Below are 21,138 nucleotides of genomic sequence, written 5' to 3' on the forward strand. Positions count from 1 at the left end.
CAAAAAAATCCATTGCTTTTCAAAAGCATTCACAGTGCTAAGAAAAACAATAAAGTTACAAAAATTATGTTTGGGTTACATAGTATTTTAACATAAACATTGTTTAAAAATTAGTGGCACCACTTTAAAAACGTTCTCTTTGTTTTTTTATCTCAAGCAAAACACAGTCAATCAGTGACAGGACTGTAGTATATAGATGAGACTAACTAGAGAACCATAAAGACAGTAGTAAACTTATCTTCATCTTTTAAGCCAAAACAGTATCAACATCAAATGTTTGTTAGCTGACACTGCTGTCTCACATTATGCTACTGACCTTTCCTTTTGCAGATGCATAAGAAATAATTATTTCCCTGATATTCTGCTCTTCCCTGAGCAGTTATGTGTCAGCGACTGCAAAGCAGTAACTGCAGTGGCCTTCCACTGAGGTGAATTTTCACATGAATTACATATGCATATCTGCAAACAATTTTTTTTTCAGATTTCATTATGAAGATTTTGTTCACCTGAAATATTTTAATGTCATGTCACTGGGGTTTTTAATATCTTTCTTTGTAAGAAAAAAAAAAGAAAAACAATCTTCCATTTTTTTCCTTAGGAATGAAAGGACATGCATGGGATTCCAAACTGTTAAATGCATTTTGTCCAAATTTTGACAAAACCTTCTTTTGCATGGAGCTTGACCTAGAAAGTGTTGGTTCATTGTGAATTGTTTTGGAAAATTATGAACTTAGGAAAAAAGCAAAATGATGCATCCTCTCATAATTGTAACCAGAACACTTTCTCTAACGCCGTTGCTATAGTGATAAAAGATAGTTACATTACAATAATACCTACTAGTAATTTTCACATTTGCCCAAAATTTCTCTTCCTTTTACCCCTGTAACCATGATGCTTTTGAAAATCTAATTTGTATGTTTGTCAATATAGTCAAAGTAGACTGTATTTTATTTTATCCATAAAATATTTTTCAGTCAAGAAGTTAGAAAGAACGGATATGCCAAATGTGGGATAATAGGATTATGAGGAAGATGTAAAACTCCACAGAAGATCCACCCTCAAAAGGTGAAACTTTCTCAAGTCAAGTCAGGTACTCAAGTCATGACTCTGTGTAGCCTCTGCAACTGTTATGGACACATGTAGCATTGTTCAAACAAGTGGGGAGAGAGGAAGAAGGATGTCAGAAGAAGATGTGGCTGGGGTAAGATTTGTGCTCACTGCAACTATAAACTTCTCCAAAGCTCCATAAGAAGTTTCTGCATCCCCGGAAGAAAAGCTAATGAACAAAAACATTTGTTCAGGAATAATTTTATCCCTTGAATTTTACTGTAAATATTAATACTCCATCTTCATAGAGTAATTGGTTAAATAGACTGAGTTTTTTATTTTAGCTAACATGCAAATTCAAAATAGCAAGATGAAACACATACATGCCAATGCTGAAATATTTCCACTTTCAGGGAAAGAAGGACAACCTCTCAAAACCTGGCAAATGAGTTTTTGTTTGAAGTAAGTAGGAGCTTCTTAAAGTTGTTTTGACCTTGAAGATTCAGAGATCTGTCCTGGAAGAGACAGGCAACAGGACAGAGTAGGTGTCAGTCAAAGAAACAGGTAGGCTTAACACATTGTCTCACAATTTATCACCTGGTCAACAACGAGTATGTATTTATAATGTACACAGAGATCCTGAGAATCTCTAATCTCACTGAAAGGAACTAAGTAGGCCAGCCAAATGCTATGTGACACCTGAAGATCTGTAGTGCTCTTGATTCTTTGCAGAAGGAGGTATCGATTCCATCATACAAAATGGATAGGGAAAAGAGACTCTCCAAAATCCTATGGGATATATGGGTTTTGTTTGGCTGAAGGTCTCTGGGGAGGGAAGAGAAAAAAGGGTGAAGGGGTGAAGAAATGGGTGAAGGAGCTGTTAAGCTTGGTTGTCCAGCTTTTCATAGCTCTTCCAGAGAACCGACCCTTACGTTTCTCTACTATTTTTCACTAGAGAGGTTTCAGAAGTAGCGTTCTTCATAACTAACATCCATGACACCTTCTGAATTGGCTCATGGAAGTGCTGAATGCATGGAGGCTATGTCTCCTCTAGCTGCTCAGCAAAGAAAGTCACAGAGCTCTCAGCTCCTTAACACAAGGGTCATAAACCAGGTTCCTCAGCTGGCTATAGCCGGAGAGAGTACTGCTGCCAGGAAAGCAGATTAGCTCACAACATTCAGTTGTTATTTTAAGTGCTATGTTTCCTAGCATGGAAACATCTTAAAATAAGCATCAGTACCTGTGAGGAAGAGTACAAGAGGAGATACAAAGCAGTTAGAGAAATAGTGACAGGAGCCAATAAGACTTGAATGAAGAGGATAAAAAACTCTCGATACATTTAAATAAGGTACGACGACAGGTAATTCATCTCTTTAGAGTGTTTTATATTGTATGAACTCTGTAAGCATTTAGAAGGATGAAAATAGCTGTTTGTAATGAGGTAACAGCTTTTTTTGAGCAATGAAGTGGATAAAGATGAAAGTGTAAGATAAAACCTGAAACACTGCAGAATTTGAGACAACTGACAGTTGTAAAAAGAGTTACTAATTTGTTATCCTCTAGTTAGGGGGATGTAGAGACAAATGGAGAACATCTCAGTTCCTGTTGCTGTTCACCGGAACTGAGCCATCAACAGGATTAAATTGAGAAAGATGAACTCACCTTGTGAAATGTTGGGTGATAAACTATTCCAGGTGATTCAGAGCAGAAGCACAAGATAGATCCTATAAACATTTATATATATGAGTAACTGTTCTCCCAGGGTTGCCCTATTTATTTCAGCACACCTATCATATAAATGAAGTGACGTGTATATAAATGTTTGCAAGGATAACGATTAACATTAAAATGAAGAATAAAATTTTCTCATGGCTGCTTACAGCCCCATACATCTGTTGCAACAGCCAGAAACTGCTGGGGTACAGGAACATACCAGCTCGGCTGCAGGAACAACTAGGTCTGTCAGAAGGAGGACAGAAGGAGCCATGGAAGATATCCCTAGGCAGGGAAGTTTGATACAGATCTTATAGCTGTTTTGTATCAGGATAATGCAGCTGGTGTAAGGCAGATATAGAAAGAACCTCACTTGCTCAACCGGGCATTTTAAAAAAAACAGTCTGGAACATTTTGTTTTGGCTGATGAAAATAAATGGCATCTGTTTAAAACCTCAGATACGAGCATGTGTTCAAACTTGCAAGATGAATGAAAGCATGGAGTGCTGCCTGCAGTGATGCACTACATTGCACCATCAGGCACAGCCAGAAAACAGCTGGATATGCATCAGGTCTACAAAAGATAGGGTTTCAGGGGATGGCCCCCAATTTTCTGATGGAGCTTCTTTGAAAATGGACTATTGCAATATTGAACACAAAGGTCCTAGCATATAGACAAGCACTGCAATGAACTTAGTCCTGTTCACAGATGTCCCACATCTTGTCACTGAGTATGTCTATGATATAATCCAAGACAGAATTATGGCATGGTTTAGCAGGAGCCAAGCTAGCTTTAAACAACCAGCTCTGGTGCTGGTAACTAAGTTCAAGTAGTGCTAAATTCAGTTCAGGCTTATTTTCCCAGTTCCAAAGTAAGGTCCTGTGGAGACATAAGCTACTGTAGCTAGACTGTTGCAGTATCTGCATTGATTCAGAAACAGTTTCCCTCTCTCTGTATCCAAGGACAGCTACTTCTGTGTCCAGTGTCTAAGTACCTTCAAGCAGCTGGCAGTGATTTTAGCTATGTCCAGCTGTACAAGCGTTAAGCCTAAGACCAGGCTTTTACACAGTAAAATCATACTGCTTTAAGCACAACCAAAGTTCACCGTTCTCTTATGTGGGTCATGACATTTTAATAGTGGCAGAAGCAGTACTATACACAGTTTGCTTTTTAGGACAGGAAGTACAAAAAAAAAAAAAAAATCCAGTTGAAGAGATAAGACAACAACTCTAGGAATGTTTCTGACTACATATTACTATTACTTACAAATACTCCTATAATAGTGATGAGCTAATGACACCAAGCCTTGTGCGATCTGACATGCAGCATGTGAGCTGACAGTGTTCAGACAGAAATAACTCTACCTCCATCAAACTAACTGGCTCCTATTATAGCATGGCTGTTAAACCATCCTGCTGAACAAGCTTTGGCAGCTATGATGTGAACTTCTGAAGTGAATGAATCATGGTCATAACAGATGATTGAACAAGGGTATATACAATGTGATTCCTTAATTTCTTTCAGAGGCTCACACTTCAAACCAACTGCGACAAAATTCAAGTTATATCACACTGCAAACTGAGTTCCATTTCTTTCCAAAAATCAGCCTTGATCTTCTGTGAAAGCAACATAACTATAGATGGAAAGATCTGCATATTTCCATGTTTTGGTATTTCATTTTGATCTGGAATAGCTGCAAAATCTAAGTAAGAAAGACAGGTTGTCAGGTTAGGTCTTCTAGATCTTAAGTTTAGGTATTGTTCATGTTTTACTACTTTGTGGCATTGCAGAAGAGCATTTCTAATCTATGCCCAAGAAAAAAATGAAAATTCTATCGTCAGCACTCTTAATTAGATCTAGACCAAGTACACTTAACTAGACTGCTTTCCAGTATCTACTGCTGAAGGTACTGTGTTTAACTTACTTTTTTCCACTACCAGTAGAACTGCAACAAATAACTTAATGGAAGGAAAAACTAAATCTACAAAGCAGCTCTTGTCTTGAATGACATTTCTGAATGTGGTATACAGCGCAGAAGCATTTGATTACTAGGTTTCACTGACTGTGTTCAATACCTTTACTGAAGTGAAGTTAAACCTTACTCTGGATAACACATTCATAAAGTGAAGCAAAAGTTTGGCCTTGTGACAGTTACTAGGAGAAACAATTTGAAAGATATTCTTATAACTCATATTTATTAACCTACATGTACACATTTTTCTTTTTCTTCATTAGTATTTTTGTCTATATAGAAAAGAGCTGTAGGTTTCACAAATGACAAAAGCACAGTTGCATGTACAGTCCTGTCCAATACTCTTGATGGAATGAGGACATAGGAGTAACAGAATCAATTTCTCATGAATAGAAAGAAATTTAAAGGACATTTTCAATAGAAATTTTAAAAGCTGTTTGAAAGAATTTTTTTGTTATTAAGATGCTATTGCCCTCTCTTACACTTTTATTGCAAATTCTAGAACTGTTGGTGTAAGAAAAAACACATTCCTGGAATAAAAAGCAATGCCTAAGCAATCTCAGTATTTGCTAAAAACAAATAAACCCACACGGCTGCAGAAAAAAAGCTGAAAACATGAAGCAAATTCAATCTAAAAGTTCAGAAACCAGAAGGTAAACAGAAAGAAGTCTGCCTGTTTTGACAGTTGCCTGGCTTTTTTCAACCTAGAATTTTGGGGTCATGATTAATTGCCACCTCAGGCATCTAAAATCCATTAAGACTATTAATATCACAACTGAACTTCCAGATAGATTAAGACATCATTTATTGTGCTGTTTCCATTTTATGCTTTTCTCCGTTCCAGCAGTGAAGCCAGAGTGGACAATCTCATTTACCAAATTCCATGCACCAGTGCACTGTTGATATGTTTAGACTCATGAACTGGCAGGCTGGGATTCTTTGATTTAAAAAGACATTCCTTAAATGGAGGCAAAAATCATTAGAAGAATTCTGTACATATCAATTTTTGTAAGATGTCTGTGCTTGTTTAAATGATGCCTTTGCTAAATATTACCTCTATATAGGCTCTGATAGTCCTGTGTCATCTGCTGTTTTCTGTATCATCAGCTCCATCCATTTCTTCAGTTTTTCCCTTTCCTTCCAAGTTCCCTATAGGCCATCCATAAATCTCTCCTGTTACAGTTTTCTCTCTGATACCAGAAGCTCTGCTGCTCACCGCAGCCTATTGCAGACAGAGAAATGTCATTGTATCAAACGTATGACCTTGCTTTGCTTGGCTAGTTATCTGTAGTATTAGCGTATTCTCTGTGTTATACCACAAGAATGTGATGCAATCAACACGCTGGGCTGCCCTAAAGTAAAAGAGGAAGAGGAATGCAGGGCAGTTTGTTCTGTACCTCTTGTTTGGGAGGCAGAGGTGGACCCCAATTTGCCTCAGTAAATCATCTTCATATAGAAAGTGGTGGCAGAATCCCTATTTCAACTTCTGTCATGGACACCTGGAACGTCCGGGCATCCACACTATCATGTCCTCACGTCCACGGCAAAAGACAGTGGAACAGTGGAACTGAAGTGCTTTTGCTAGATAATGAAAACTTTGTGCTTCCAGTCTACCATTACAGTGATTGTTTTGAGTGAAGAAGCAAAGAAACTGAAAAATTTCACAGTAAATTTTCACATAAAAACTTTTCTGCCCAGCAAATAGCTGAAAAGATGGTATCAGATGATGGTCCATAACATAGCTGAAAAGAATGCTGAAATAACTGCATAGCAATGGCTTTTATCACTGACACTGAACCATTGTTATTTGCAATCAAACTGAAAAAACCTGTGCATACTGTCAAATTAACAGCTTTGCTTTTATTTAGAAAATTTATTTTTTTATGGAGATGATAAAAAATGTGTTCACTAGGTTGGCGCTTCAGAATTTCTAATGTAGACCTCCTTGATCTATGGTTTCTAAGTTTTGTTTACGATGACAGATTAGTAGGAATGTATTGAGTGCATCTGCCCGGTTTTTGTTTTCAAGCTAATGTATTTGACCACAAAATGGTTAACATGCTAAATACTGCTTTTTTCCATTATATGATATAATCTTAAGTAAAAATTCTGCACCAGGATCATGATGATCCACTTACTTTTTTCTAGACCTGTAGAGAGCAGGGAACTGGCTTTCTGCATAATGCTACTCATCTCATTCCAGGTTTTAGTGTATGTTATTTAATAAGGATGATGACTGCATAATAGCAGTATCTTCTCCATTTCAGCTTTTAAAAAAATCTTCTATTACTTCAAAGGGCCTTCTAAAATCAATTAGTAGAGACTACTTTGCTTAAACGTGGATGAATACATAGATAATTCTATATCATGAACAGAGACACAGATTTCTAGCCTGATGAAGTTCAGTCTGTGTAAATTTCTTGGACAGTTAATTTAATGAAGCAGCTGAGCATAAAGCAGAATCTGGCGCTGATTTCAATTCTTTCTGTTTAAATTTCAGTCTTCAGAAATAACATAACATATACCATTTATATAGCATATTACTGATGCCAGAATTTGCCGCTGTATTTCCAGTCCTGTTAAATGCAGAAGATGAAGCTCTCACCACCCATAACAATTATATAACTGATGGCACTTTTTTACATTCTAAGGGTGTTAACTTTGGTATTCCAGCCAAGTTAGAGTTCAGGAAATTACATTTTTCCTCCCTGTGTTTCAAAGTGGATAATGTGACTTCAGTGCTTGTTCTAAGCTGACGGACAACACTGCTGTAGGCTTTAGAATGACTGGGGTTCTAAAATGAAACAAGCCATACCATGAGCAGCAGAATAAATGAAGTCTGCTTTTTTTTTTTTTTTTTTTTTTTTTTTTGCAAAGTTGTGTCCTACAACTGCTCACCTCTGCAACTATCTGCTCATTCTTCCATGTGCTTTCTTACAGAAGTTCTGGCTTTCCAGATCTTTGAACTATTTGGAGTACACACTGTGTTGATCAACATGCAAGCAGGCCAACCAGAGCCAATAACTGCTCAGATAAATAACACAGTCCTTCATTAATCACTAATTTAGATTCTTCTCCTATCTGCAGCTGCTGATGTTCATGGAGCTTGTTGGAACTTAAAATTGTTGGGATCCTGACACCCATAGTGAATTAGGGTTGCCATTAGCTAACAGGTTTATAAATTACCTGAGCTGTGATGGTACTGATGGAGAGGGAGTGAGCAAGCACAGTCTGATCAGCATAGTTTCCTCAGAAAACCTAAACAAATAAAACACAAGATATTGCGGTGTGAGGCAGGGCTGTATCCCCACAAGTTCCTGGTGAGAGCACTGTCAGACACGGATGAGCAAATTAACCGATTACAGCATTTTTATCATACTACCCTGCTCCTCCTTCTTCCCTGCTGTCTGTGCAGGTGCCCATACACTCAGGGTCTGAGAGACCTGTTTCACGTGCTTGCCCAGACTTGAGGTGTTACTTGGGGCAACAGGGATCACTGTGACAAGCCGGACAATTTGTCCTTGATCAGTACATTCGCATAGCCCGTTCACAGCCATCTTCTCTGGGACAAAAATCCGCGGACCGCCGGTTCCCCTTGGGGACACCACGGCCTGCCTCCAGACGGGATGTGAATTCAAGAACCGGGGCTGCACGGGCAGCAGCTTCCCTGCGGCTCTCCGCAGCCCCGCAGGGAGCGAGGCCACTCCCGCACCTCCACAGCGGCCCCGCGCTCCCCGCTCGCCGGCGGCAGCCCCCGGACGGCCCCTGCGGCGCGGCGCGGCGCTGTGCTGGCCGCTCCCTGCCCCTCCCCCCGCAGGGGCGGCGGGAGCCGTTAGCCGCGGCAGCCGTTGGAGCGGGGCCGCAGGGCGGCGGGCAGCGCGGCTGAGGTGGGCATCGTCCCCCTCCGGTGTTCAAGGAGCTCCTCATATAAACCGCTGCGTAGCCAGCTGGCGCTGGGGTGAGCGCGGCTCCTTCTTCCCGTGTATTTCGGACAACCTGCGGCACTGCCTTTCCGTCCCGGCAGCTGGAGTCACCCCAGGGGCGAGGAGGAAACACCCTTCCTCCCCCACCACACATAGCTGGCAGCCTTTCCCGAGCGGGGCGTGCTTTGTGCTCACCGCGCTCCCCATCTTCATCGCTGCTGTCGCCCCCTCCCTGCCGCGTGAGAGGAAGGCAGCCCCCCGCGCCCCGCGGTAGCGGGCGGAAAGGCGCCCCACGGCTGCGGACCGCCCCGTGCGGCTGGCAGGCGGCGGCGGGCGGGGAGCGCGGAGCCCCCCGTGACGGTGGCGCGGCCTCCGCCCGCGCAGCGCCGCCACCACCCTCTCCCGCCGCGTTGCGGCGGCGACGGAGTGAGCGCCTCTGGCTTGGCTGGTCCCTCCTCGCTCACCGTAGCAATGCTCCCGGCTTCTCTGCCCTAGGAGGCTGTTTTCAAGATGGCGGCCGCGCGGGCGGCTCTTCGCGGCCGGATTCCCGCAGCTGGGTAGAGACCTCCCCTCCTTTCCCCTTCCTCCTCCGCTCCATCCCCAGCGCCGCAGCGGGCCGGGCTGGGCCGCACACTGCGATCCGCCGCCATGCCGGACTCGCTGCATGCATGAGAGACGTCGCCGCCGCCGCGCTGGTCTCTGCTACTGCCGCCATGGAAGAGCCGCCGCCGCCGGGGAGGTAAGTACCCGGCGCTGCCAAATAGGGACCTGCGCGCGGAGAGCGGCGCGGCGGGGGGGACCGGGTGCGCCCCCTCCCCCCGCCGGCCTGGGGCCGCGGCCGCCGCGGCGGGTGTCGGTGCAGCCGCCTTTGCTGCAGCGCGGGGCGCGTCCCGGGGGGAGCCTGCCGGGCCCGCGGCGCTGCCTGTCCGGGGTGTCCTGTCCGTGGCCCGCCCCCCCGGTCTCTTTGCGGTGCAAAAGCTCCAGCTGCTGCTTCAGCGCTTTTCGAAAGCGCCCCCGAGTGAGAAACTGTTTCGATAAGAAATCTCCAGTGGCTGCGGTGGGTAAGGCAATACTTTGTGGGCGCTTTGCATTGATAAACAAATCGCTTGCTTCCCTCCCCCCCGTTTGAGCAGCAAGAGCAAACAAGCGTTTCTTGGGAACTCTCTAGGCCAACTCTCAGGAAAACTTTTACCAGCAGGCAGGGCCGGAGCCGGTCGTTCAGAAGTGTGCGGAGGGGAGGGCAATGTCTGCTCTAGTTCCCCCCGTGAGGCTGGCAGAGTGTGACCTGTGCTTGTTGACTTGTGAGCTGCAGTGACAGAAATACTGCCTTTTAGAAGGGCATCCCGTTTTGCAGCGGCATGATTAAAACCAGGTAGTTAGGGTTTCTCTAGTACGTGGATAAAGCGGTAGGGTCTTGGAGCAAACACCTCTTGTGAAGTGTTGCTTCTGGCAATACTGCAGTTGGTATTTGTCAGAAGATACAGTTTAAAAAAAAAAAAAAAACTTACACAAGGGCTAGTGTTATGATGCCTGGAGCTTTTTGCAACTGCTGTTACCTCCTGAATGTGCTGACCTGCAGATTGGCTTTTTGCAAGTCTCCATCTGTGCCCTGCTGAGAGATGAGGATGCAAATTACTTTATGGTTTAATGTTTCCAACTGGCTGTAGAAGTGTTGCATAAGTCCATGTTATTAATTCCCTGGCAATTATTTCTGCTTTTAAAATAACATCCTGTTGATGCACTTCATTTCTCACTAGGAGGCATTCAGGAAACGTTTTTTAAAACACTTGTGTGATCAATTAGTACTGTAAGGGAATAGTCAGGCACATTGTGTTCCATGTGCACTGTACAGAAGAACTTCATGCTGTCATATTCCTGAGATCCTTCTTGGATATTGCAAACTACTGTTTCTTACAGTAAAAAGGTAGTGGTGAAGTTTGGATTGGGACTGTGGAGTTGAACAGTAACTGTTTTGAGTTTCCATTAATGTATTTTAATGACTACTTTTTTTTTTAATTTCATGAGACTGTCAAAAATAGAAGGTTTGTAACAGTTTAATTAGATTTAACAGAAATATTATGATGTATGAATGCCAGTAGGGGAAGTGAATTTATAAGCTTCCTGGTTCCAATTTATAATAGCTTTAAAGAATAATAGTTTAGGTTAAGCAGAAAATGATGTAAATGTGTACAGCAGTGTGACCCTAGACCTGTGCGTCTACATGCAGAAGAGTAATCTGCAGTACATAAATGGAATACACCCAGGCATTTCCTGTCTAGGGCCACTTCTGACCTCTACTGGATTCTGCTTATTAAATGACAGTTTATATGAGTCGGATGTGGGTGTGGATAGTGTGGTGGCAACTTACCCAGCAAATGAAAATTGAATTAGTTGTTTCAGAGTGAGCTGGTGGGTGGGAAGGAGATGTCTCAAAATGATTAGGTAGCCTTAATTCGTGTAGGGTACTGCATGTACTCCACTGTGATTCATTTCAATATGTACTTTATGTACCGACTTCACATCTACTTTAGAGCAGAATTGTTTCTCTGGCTTTATGCAGTACTTCTTTATTTCTGTATTACTTTTAAGAGTATCTGAAGCTTTTGCAAGATAAGTAAAGATTTAAATTTTGGAGTTATCACTGGGTATTCAGTCTTGCAGATGTAAAGTCAGAATCTTGTTGAAATTGTTGGACTATGTACGGGCCTGAAATGTATTTGATGACATGGAACAGGCTGTTGGCTTTCAATCCTGTTTGTGGAGTATAAATATTCTTACAATAAAGTGTTCTTCTGTCTGTCACTGAAGCACGGTGGCATAATGCATTCTTTGTAACATATTTTCTTGTGTTGGGGATTAGCTCAGTCATTATAATTAGCAGTACACCTACATTTTTTGAAAAAAGAGAGTTGATTGCTTTATTGTTGTGAGATTGCCTTGTGCATTAGTAATGTGTTGATCTTCCTGTAACGATTTTCTACGTTCTCAGAATATGCTTACCTTAGTTTTATAAAATGTACTGTTGCATTTATACAATTTATTCATGGCTTTGTTTGAATTACACAATTCCTAGTCCAAGATGTTCCAAACCATTTGATTGAGAATGCCTCTCCAAAAGCAAACAGTTTCTTCTGGGTCTTCCTTTCTTCCCTGAAACATACACTTTGGGGTGGGGAGAGAGGCGTGGGAGCTCCAAGCCAAAGAATAATTAGGGGAACCTAAGAGTAGGTGCTGAATTTGGGAGAGGATTGCACTGACCCATAATCACTGCAGCCCGCCCAGTGTCTAAGTGAAATGATGCTGCTAAAAAAGTTTTGGGAAGGAAATCACATTTAAATGTCAGCTGTTATAAAGCAAGCAAACAAAAAGTATCCAAGATAAGATGTTTCCACTTACATAATTTAGAACAGTAGTTAAAGCAGTTACGTATTTGGCGCTTCTTGATTATGGCTTATAGGCTTTACATCTTCTGATCCCAATCTTAGGCATTCCCAAGAACTTTCTGGCACAAAATCCACTGCAGAGAAAAGTGAAGCCTTAAGCGTTTCCTTTGTTGGGATGCCAATTTTGGTGCCACTGCAAATCCAAAGCCGTAGGGCTACTCTCACTTGTACTTAATTGCTTGTAGCCCTCTTTTCTCCTGGCATACATCCAGTGCAAGGGGTGAAGGAAGGAGCAGGACCATGAATAAAGGACAGAATTCTGAATGATGTGGAGGCTCCCTCTGTGCTGGGGAATTTTTCAGTGGTCTGTCTATCAGATTTGTTGACTGTATGATGACAATGAATTGGGCTGTCAGTAATGCAGCATTTGTTGTTTGGGGGAAGCCTGAGGTCGTGTCATGGATTGTGCTTAACATGTTTTTCTTCTTGCTAAACTGTATCTGTATGACTGATAGTGTATCAGTGGTGAAACATTTAAAATCATTTTATTCTCCCAGGATCACAGCTTCAATTGGAATATTAACGTGTGTAGAGCTTTATCATCTTTTTTTTCTTAAATTTATTTTCATGTATTTGAGGTAGGATGTAGTCTCTATTTTTCCAGGTATTACGTTTTCTTGTTTACATGTGCAAGATTGAGATGAATGACTGACTGCTGCACCTACGCGCACACACACGAAGTGCTGGTTGAGATGTCTTTGGCATTTGTAGCAGCAAGGATTAGTCTGTGTTGTGTGGCTGCTTGAGTTGTTTTTTATGTCTTAATTAGTGCTGTCTGTGTCAAGGTTGGTTTTACTATTATGTAAGCTAGTGATATTGGCTCTTGTGGAATGCAAACCATGCAGAGATGAAAAACATCTATGGAATTTAAAAGGATGAGGGATATGCAGTAATTTTTATTTCAGGAAACGAATTGGGAGTTTTAAAGGCTTATGAAGGTTTTGCATCTGTGACAACAGCATTCCTTAAATTATATACTAAACCATTCTATTAGACTTCTAAATATATTTTTCATCAAGTTTTTTACACTGCCCACTGCTAGTCAAATAGTATGTTGACCTGGATCAGCATGGAAAGGTGCAGGTATCTCAGCTTTTGCTTTTCAGCTGTGTAGTTAGACATATTGTTGAATGTGGGCACATGTGCTATTTATGTTTGCAGGACTATTAGTTTCCTTTACTTTTTGTTAGCTCTTAAGTGTTTGGCTTGATGCTGCACATAAACTGGTAATGGAATTTCTCTTTTTTAATTTTAAAAAATAAATTATAAGCTTATTCATTAAAAAAGTTTAAAGTTGTCCTAGGCTCATCCTTGCCCCACTGCAAACGTAAAGCTGGATTGGAATACTCGTCCTTGGCTCATCCTTGCCCTACTGCAAACGTAAAGCTGGATTGGAATACTCGTCCTTAACATCCAAGTTTGAATGTCTATGTCTTTCCTAATGAGAAAGGTCTATGTCTGTCTTAATGAGTTGTCAAATGTTAAAATGTTAGCTCATGTCTAATCCAAGCACTCTGTATGTAAAATAGCATCAGCTTGCCATGAACCTTTGCTTGTTTTATTATGGATTCCAGACAAGATGGTGTATAACTTTATTGCCCTGATCAATATCTCCTACTGTCATCAGGTAGAAGGAATAAAATTTCTTCTGTTTCTTCTGCATCCCTCTACCATGTAATAGTGGTGACTGCCATGTGTTGCTTTCTAATCTGGTATTCATGTATGGTTTATTCAGCCATTCACTTTTTTTTTTTTTTTTTTTTTTCTTTACCATTTTAGCTGTAAAGCATCCATCCAGTAAGTGGTAACTGGACCACAGTTACAAACATCTCTGTTACTTCTTGGCTGCACTGTAGAAGTGTCCTTGGACATGAAACCTTCAGTGCTTGGGATGCTCCAAATGGTAAAGAGTACTGCAGCTCCATTGCGTTACCCAGGCTTTGCAAAGATCGTGGACTGGTAGTCCAGATTTACAAAGTGTTTAGCCACCAGCTTCCACTAAAAATGTATTTAACTTCTAATGCTTCACCTTCAAGGTTCTTGTAGGCTTTGACTTCATTGGGGTGAAGATCAGTTGATAGCTTTTCTACTCTTGGAATGGGACTTTTACAGTAAGAGTGAAGTTTGTGCATGGGAGAGTTTGGAGGAAGAGAATAGGGGGAACCAAAGGCCATGGAATGAAAATTAATGGCTATTACAGAATTTGCTATCCCCTTCTTTTTGTGTAAGTCTGTGTTGTTCCTAATCTATCACTGTTCCATATGATGTACTGCTAGTTGAGCCTAGCAGCCTAACACTTTCTGGCATAGTATCTCTCTTCCTGGTGTTTTGTAACTTCCTGGTATGGCAGAAATTTTCCCAAAAATCCATCCAGATTTGTCAGAATCAGATTTTTCATAGTTCTTAATTAAATATTCCTTATTTTTGGGATATATAGCTTGAGACCTTGGCATCCGATTTGTGCAAATGCCAACAACTTAATCACCAGTTATCCTTTGGATTTATAATGTGCTATATAATGCTCAACCTTCTTTATTTTAGTGATGAAAGCATAAAAATTTTGGAACTTGCCATAAAGAAGTGCTGTTCTTGGACAAATTGATTTTAAAAAGTATTTTTCCTCAGAGACAGGTTAGGATAAAGTTGGGGTCGAAAATTAGGACTAGATCCGTGGAAGTCAAAGGATGAAGCTGGTTACCAAAACCAATTAACATTTTGGCATTAGTCATTCTGGTGCATGGAAGAGAAGAGAGCTGATACTAGGTGGACTGTGTGAAGCTCTCAGCTCCTGTTCTACTCTTCTAGCCTCTGATCCGTTTGTAGCACCTCACCTGGAAGGTTTAAATGTGGATCTGGAAACCTGACAAACCCATCAACATTGTCAGATGTTCTTCACGTATTACAGAGAAATGTCAGAAGAATTAAAATGGAATAGAAATGGGTCTGATACTCTTTCTCTTTGAAATAACCTTTGGTATGGCTTTCATTAAATAATGTCATTGTGTATGGGGGAAAAAAAGCTCAGATCTGAATGTATATGTATATTCTGTGAATGCTACTATGTCATAATCTTAAGTTTGTATAAGAAATTAAAATAATCCAGGATGGAAACATTAGTTAAGCTTTTTTCTGTTTCCAATTTTACTAGTGAAAAAGAACAGGGAATGTGACTCTTATTTTTTCTGAGATGAGAACATGAAGAACTGCCAAAAAATGTTAGAGCTCTATTTTATTTATTTTTTTGTACTTATTTCTAGTTGATAAAACTTGTGGAAGAAAATTTATTTCCTTATATCATTTAAGTAGGCCTCAATAGCTCTTATATCTGCTTGCAATAAAAAGATGTGATGAATACTAATTTGCATTCTTAGTTTATTTTTAACTTGTCTGATCCTCTCTCTGGTTTCTTGAAACATCAGATTTTTATCAGTCAAAAGATGTTTCAGCACCTCTCTGCAGCTTCAGTGGACTTTGCTACATTTTTTTTGTGACTATATGCCTTTCTATCATAAGTAGCAATAATCAAGCACTTGGGAGTTTCTTCCCAAGAATATAGAAGTTTGGGAAAAGTGTCAAAGTATTAGTAGTTCACAAAGTTAACTGTGGCAGTTTGCAGGTACTGAGAAGCAGAAGATTTAATGTGTATTTTTCTGTTACAGTGAAATCTTGTTATAAACCAATGTTGGTCTTGTAGCAGATGTACTTGCTTTGTGCTTCTTAGGCTGAGCTGGGTTTTACTGTCCTTGGTGCTTAATTTTTAGCTTGGCCTAAACCTTTAGTTTGCAAACAGATGGCAGGATGTAGGTCAAGGCTTCATTGCGGATTTAGGTGTTTGCATTGTTGTAGCTGTGCCAGTGTTACATTCTGAATAATTACCAATGACATTTTAGCTTCTGTTATTATTACTGTGTTGAGGAGCCCTTGTTCATAAGTTAATTTATAAATGAGATGTTGGAATTACCATAATTCAATCAGGTCTTAGTAGTGATACAGCTATTTCCTTGAGCACCCTCCTACCTAATATTTTACGTTTAGTATTGCTGAAAGTAGAAAGTTACATTAGTTCTCCAACTGACACAGATTACAAGTCATTACACTACTCCTTACTTCCGTCTCTTCCTCCCACTCAACCAGAGGTTTCTGCCCTCAGAAATTTGCTAGCATAGCATCAAGTGTATTTGGTTGCCCGATCAAATTCTGAAATGACCGATGTTCCATCTAACCTGGATTGTTTGGCGAAATCAGTACAGAACCAGGGTCAATACTTCCAGTTTCTCCAGTGGATCTCGGGGCCTGGTGACCCCTGGCAAAATGTCAGTGGAAACCAGACAGGGACTGTAATCTAAAATGTTTCAGTTGCAGCAAGAAGAGCATAGGTGAGGGTTTGGCTTTACATTTGCACTCAATGTGTTTGAACAGCAGGCTGCCTATTCTTCCCCTTGGTCTCTCCCCAAGAGGGAGATATTAATTTTGAATATTTAAGCAAAATTAAGGTGTGTGAGAGACAGTTAGCAGTCTTAAACACACTGAGTTCCAACAATTTTTTTCAGGAATAGTGCGAGCCTGATAGAGATGAGCTTGAATAGTGCTTGATGCTTGCACTACAATATCTGCCCTTCTGTCAGGGTTCTTACTGAAACTTCTCCCACATTTGGGCTACTCAGGAAATCCACACAGGAGAAAGATTTTATGAAGTTTAATTTTCCAGTGTTACTCTTATTCAGTTGATTATAATGCATCATTTGGGCACTAACTTTCATTAGTTCCTTCACTGCTAGAATGATTTCTTTCTTACTCTCTTGCATCTGGTTTTGTGCTACATGCTTTCATTTAACCCGATCTTGTCCATGCCTTTGGAAACTGAACTTTTTTCTGACTAGTAAATTTGAAAATTTAACCAAAAAATATGCGTTTGGATTTTGTGGAAGTTTATCACAGGCTCAGGTTTGCGAAGTGTATGCCTTGAGTCCTGTCTTCACATACTGCGCTGGAACTATATAAATTATAGCTGTCAAGATTGCATGTCGCCAGACTGAATGGGTTGTGCATGCACTTGTGTCTCTGCTAGTAGAATGAAGCAAGTAGCATACTTTTTCATTAAAGTCATGCCTGGAACACTGAAAAATTGCATTTGTCAAAGGAAAATTTATCGATGCTCACATCGTATTAGCACATATTTTTAGTAACTTTGGTCACTTATCAAAGGAATAGCTTTAAAAATCATTAATCTTTAAGTATAACCTAGAAATAATGATCTAAAAATACTCATATTTTTAGGAGTAATTAATATTTAAAAAATGTAAACTTTAGTTTTTGTTACTAAACTCTATTTTTCCACTAGTTATAATGGGTGTGTGAGCTATATAAAGTGATATAATCTCAGTTGATTGTGTAATACTAATTTCTGTGCAGAAGTCTAATTGGTATTCATAGCAATTAGCAAGGCTGAGATTTGCATAAGAAATATGTAAAAATGCCACAACGTGTGCTGTAAATTAAACTTACGTATGTGGAACTTAAACAATTCAAACGTAAACTATTAGACATGGTTGTAGAAGTCATGGAAAATTGTTTTCAACATGCTGATCAGCCAAAACAGCTTGTCATCTCTCTTTTAAGATAAGTTTCAAGGGTATTTATCCCATTCATTCTAGCCTCAATGTTGGTGTGCCTTGTGTAACATCCACCTTTATGGTTAGGGAAATCAATAAAAGCTTGAATGTGAATCCCTTAAAATATCTCTTATCTTTCAGAAGAGATGGAAAATAATTGCATTTACCTGGATGGGGTTAGCTAGCCTCTCTAGAAAGGGAGAATAGTGGGGATCCAAAGGTGATCTTATGGAGTTAGAAATTGAATTGGAGAAAGATGCTCGAAAAATGGGTCCTGTGAAGTGAAAGGTGTTGATTCTTCTTTCAGCTGGTGAGTAAAAAGCAAGATTGCTACTAGGGCAGACAGTGCTTTAGAGAGCAATGTTTTTTCCTCCTGCTTCCTCCCTGTTTTTTTCTGTTTACACGCACGCACACACTCTGTTCATGCCAGAAGAGATGATACTCTAAAGCTCTCCTTTTGCACTATGAGATTTCTGTAAGTTGTTTTTTCTGCCAGGCTTTATTGTTGAGTTTAGTTATCCAGGTGCCCCTTTTTTGGAGTAAATTAATGATTACAAGATCTTTGTGAGCTAGAAACTTGAAACATCAAAGGTCTTGTTACTGTTTTCCCCTCCAACTCGATTTTGCTTTCGGTGCTTCTTGTTCATGGTGGGATGTGCCACACGTTTCTGTGTTGTATGCTCTTGTTCTCTTTAGCATTTGGGAAGGCGGCAGGTAGCAGATATACTTTTGAGTTCCTTACTCAAAAACATGGGTATTTATTTGCCAAGGAGTGATGATTTCTAAAAGCAGTAAAATTTTTTTGTTGGAAGATGATAATCCAGGCCTTAATAGAGGCACAGTACTTCATACAAGTCTGATCACTTCCAACATCCTTACTTTGAAGACTTTTCTGTTCTTAAATTTTCTTACACTAGAAGAGCTTTAAGGAAGACCGTATTTGCTGTTTACTTTAGTGATTCTTGTTCCAAAAAACAAACAAACAAAAAAACCCTCTAGTCTCCTGTAGCTTACCCAAGTTGTCTTAAGGATAAAAACTAAAGTGCCAAGCATGAGCTCGGTTCTGAGATGAATTCCATGATGCTGTTAAATTTTAGCAAATATGTTGCCAAGTGTATAGAAGTAAGTTGGCAGCTATCACAAGTTATTAGTGACCAAGATTTAACGTGAATTGCCCAGAAATCCTGAATTCAGACATGCAAGATCCAAACGTGAATCCAAAATCAAGTATCTTTGTTGCTGTTAGTCAATATTAGGCTTTAATATGAACAATTGTTTTTACTGTCTCTAAAATGTATTGTCACAATAGAATTATACGACAGGTACTCCACTTAAATGTTCATGCTAGTCACAGGATTTTCATATCTTACTAACCAGGCTACTGGGGTTTGGTTCTCCCCCCACTCCCCCAATGTAGACTTTACCAGATTCACACAGGATCTGTTTAGCAAAAAATAGTTTTATTTGAACTAATTCTGAGCAAATTCCTACCACTCTGTAATCTTCCAGTATTAAATGAAGATTTCTTTCTTGTTTTACTGAAGGCTTTCTTGGAGTTGTGCTTAGTCTTCCTGTCAAGATTTTTTATTACTGTTCTATTTCTTCCTTTATACCAGTTTCTAGTGTCTGTTTTGTGTGCAATAGATGCAAGCATTTTCTTTTAATATTCACAGATGTGGAAGATTTTTAAGAAAAAAATATTAGGCAAAATTTCCTCCAGAACTGAGAATTTTAAAAGATGATTAAGAAATAGAAGTGTGTGATGCTTTCATGTTACATCTAAGCTACACCAGATAACAATCCTATATTTTAGCAGGACTTTAGCTGATTTCATCTTAACTTGTTTTCCTGGTCAGGATGTCTAATCCTCAGTCTTAGTTTCCAAAAGTGCTGCTGGTTGATTAATGAAGTTCCTTGTTTGTGCTGTTTGTCCAGGATGAAGTACTGTTACATCCCCTTGCAGAGGATGCAGATAAAATGAAAACTGCTACTGCCCCAGAGAACTTAGTGGCTGATTACAGAGCTGTGATGTGTATTGTATTTAGCAGCTCTAACTTGATACTGTTTTGTTTTTCAGTTTTTACAAATGCAGAGGTGGTTACTTAAAAAATCATGTTTGCTTTTGTATTACTAGCAGCAGCAGGATGAAGATTTGCAGTTCTGTTCTTGTTGGAATATTGGTTATCTTTATTTTTACAACTATATTTAGGGATAGCTAATTAAGTTTTTTTTTTTTTTTAATAAGTATGGTTGGCAATGTGTAGTGATCATGTTTTCCATTACCTTAGCTAGTTGAAAATGTGCATTACTGAAAACTAATGAAGCTTTTTCTTCCTCCATATTTTAATTATCAGGTTAAATCTAGATAAAGAGCATATATTTGAAAAATAGGCACTTTGCCTTTAAGACTAAGGCATTTAGTGTCAAGAACAAGCGCTTGATAATTCAGCAGTGGACCTTGTACAGATCTTGCAATTTTCTGTATGGAGATGGCAGCATGCCATAGCAAGTGTTGAGAAGGAGCCCTACTGATGTGTGAATGATATAATATCTTTGAAACTTGAGGAAGCTGTTTACAGCTGCAGTTTGTGGAATGCATGGCTTGATAACTGCTGTCGTGGGTGATTATTCTGGCTAATTGCCTACCTCAAATTTATTGCTGTGTGCCTGTAGTCTAATCAGTTGACCTCTACTGCTGTGATTCTCAACATGCTTTTAAGCTGTGTATGGTTTGATAAACAGTGACTGTCAGGAACCTGAACTAGTATCTGTAGGTGCCTGACATATTCAGACTCCTGTTTATGAGGATCAAGGGTAGCTGGTGTAAAGGGAGAATTACAAAAGTGTAATCACCACATAGCCATCAGTTTCCAGCCTGACCTCTTATTATCAGTTGTTACAAACTTTGAAAGTTTTCATAATGCTTCAGTGAAGTGTAAAAAGTTTATAGTAGTTAAAAATCCTGTTCAGCATGACTTTAGCCCACTTAATTTTAACACTTCCCTATTTTACTCCTTGTTAGTGTTTCATTTGGTAATTTACTTTTAATGATAAATGACTTTTTCCAAAGGCTCGTGGCTCTTTTTTTTTTTTTTTTTTTTTTTTTTTAAATCTCTGAATTGAGTGGCATCTCCTCTGAGCTCAACTTTTGTTTTTAAAATGTAGAGGTTATGGGGAATCTGGGTATCTGTCTGTAAAGCAGTGGAAATGAGGTGCTGTATGACTGGTGGTTCCCTAGCTACTGAATCATTAGCAACAGCTCCCACATTTTTTTTTTTCCTCCCTAACCTGCCATTTGAAATTTCATATCTTAGTTCTCCCCCTCTCCTGTTTTTTGTTGCAGACTTTTGAAAATCTGGAAGATTTACTTCAGTTTTTATGGTTGTGCTGGAATCACAGATTTTTATGCCAACTCTTTGACTTAGTA

The 21,138-nt window shown here is 39.9% G+C and overlaps 2 protein-coding genes across 8 annotated transcripts in view; one reads left to right on the forward strand and one right to left on the reverse strand.

The window, feature by feature from the left end:
* The window catches only part of LOC112988963 (plasminogen-like), a 47,572-nt gene extending 38,342 nt beyond the window's left edge, over nt 1-9,230 (reverse strand). Inside the window, exons 1-2 of one of the 2 annotated variants that reach the window (XM_064509218.1) lie at nt 9,121-9,230; nt 7,920-7,991 (exon numbers count right to left, since the gene is read on the reverse strand). The gene's annotated coding sequence lies outside the window, so the exon portion shown is untranslated. Of the gene's footprint in view, nt 1-7,919; nt 8,545-9,120 lie in introns of those variants that run through there. The other variant, XM_064509217.1, reaches the window with a different exon arrangement.
* Nucleotides 9,231-9,268: 38 nt separating this feature from the next.
* MAP3K4 (mitogen-activated protein kinase kinase kinase 4) overlaps nt 9,269-21,138 on the forward strand; it is an 82,054-nt gene continuing 70,184 nt past the window's right edge. For all 6 annotated transcript variants that reach the window (XM_026109817.2, XM_026109819.2, XM_026109822.2 and 3 more), the window contains exon 1: nt 9,269-9,395. In XM_026109817.2, coding sequence (XP_025965602.2) covers nt 9,325-9,395 — 71 coding nt within the window. In that variant the 5' untranslated portion in view covers nt 9,269-9,324. The remainder of the gene's footprint in view (nt 9,396-21,138) is intronic.

The sequence above is a fragment of the Dromaius novaehollandiae genome, chromosome 3 (assembly GCF_036370855.1).
Source record: "Dromaius novaehollandiae isolate bDroNov1 chromosome 3, bDroNov1.hap1, whole genome shotgun sequence".
Classification (NCBI taxonomy): domain Eukaryota; kingdom Metazoa; phylum Chordata; class Aves; order Casuariiformes; family Dromaiidae; genus Dromaius; species Dromaius novaehollandiae.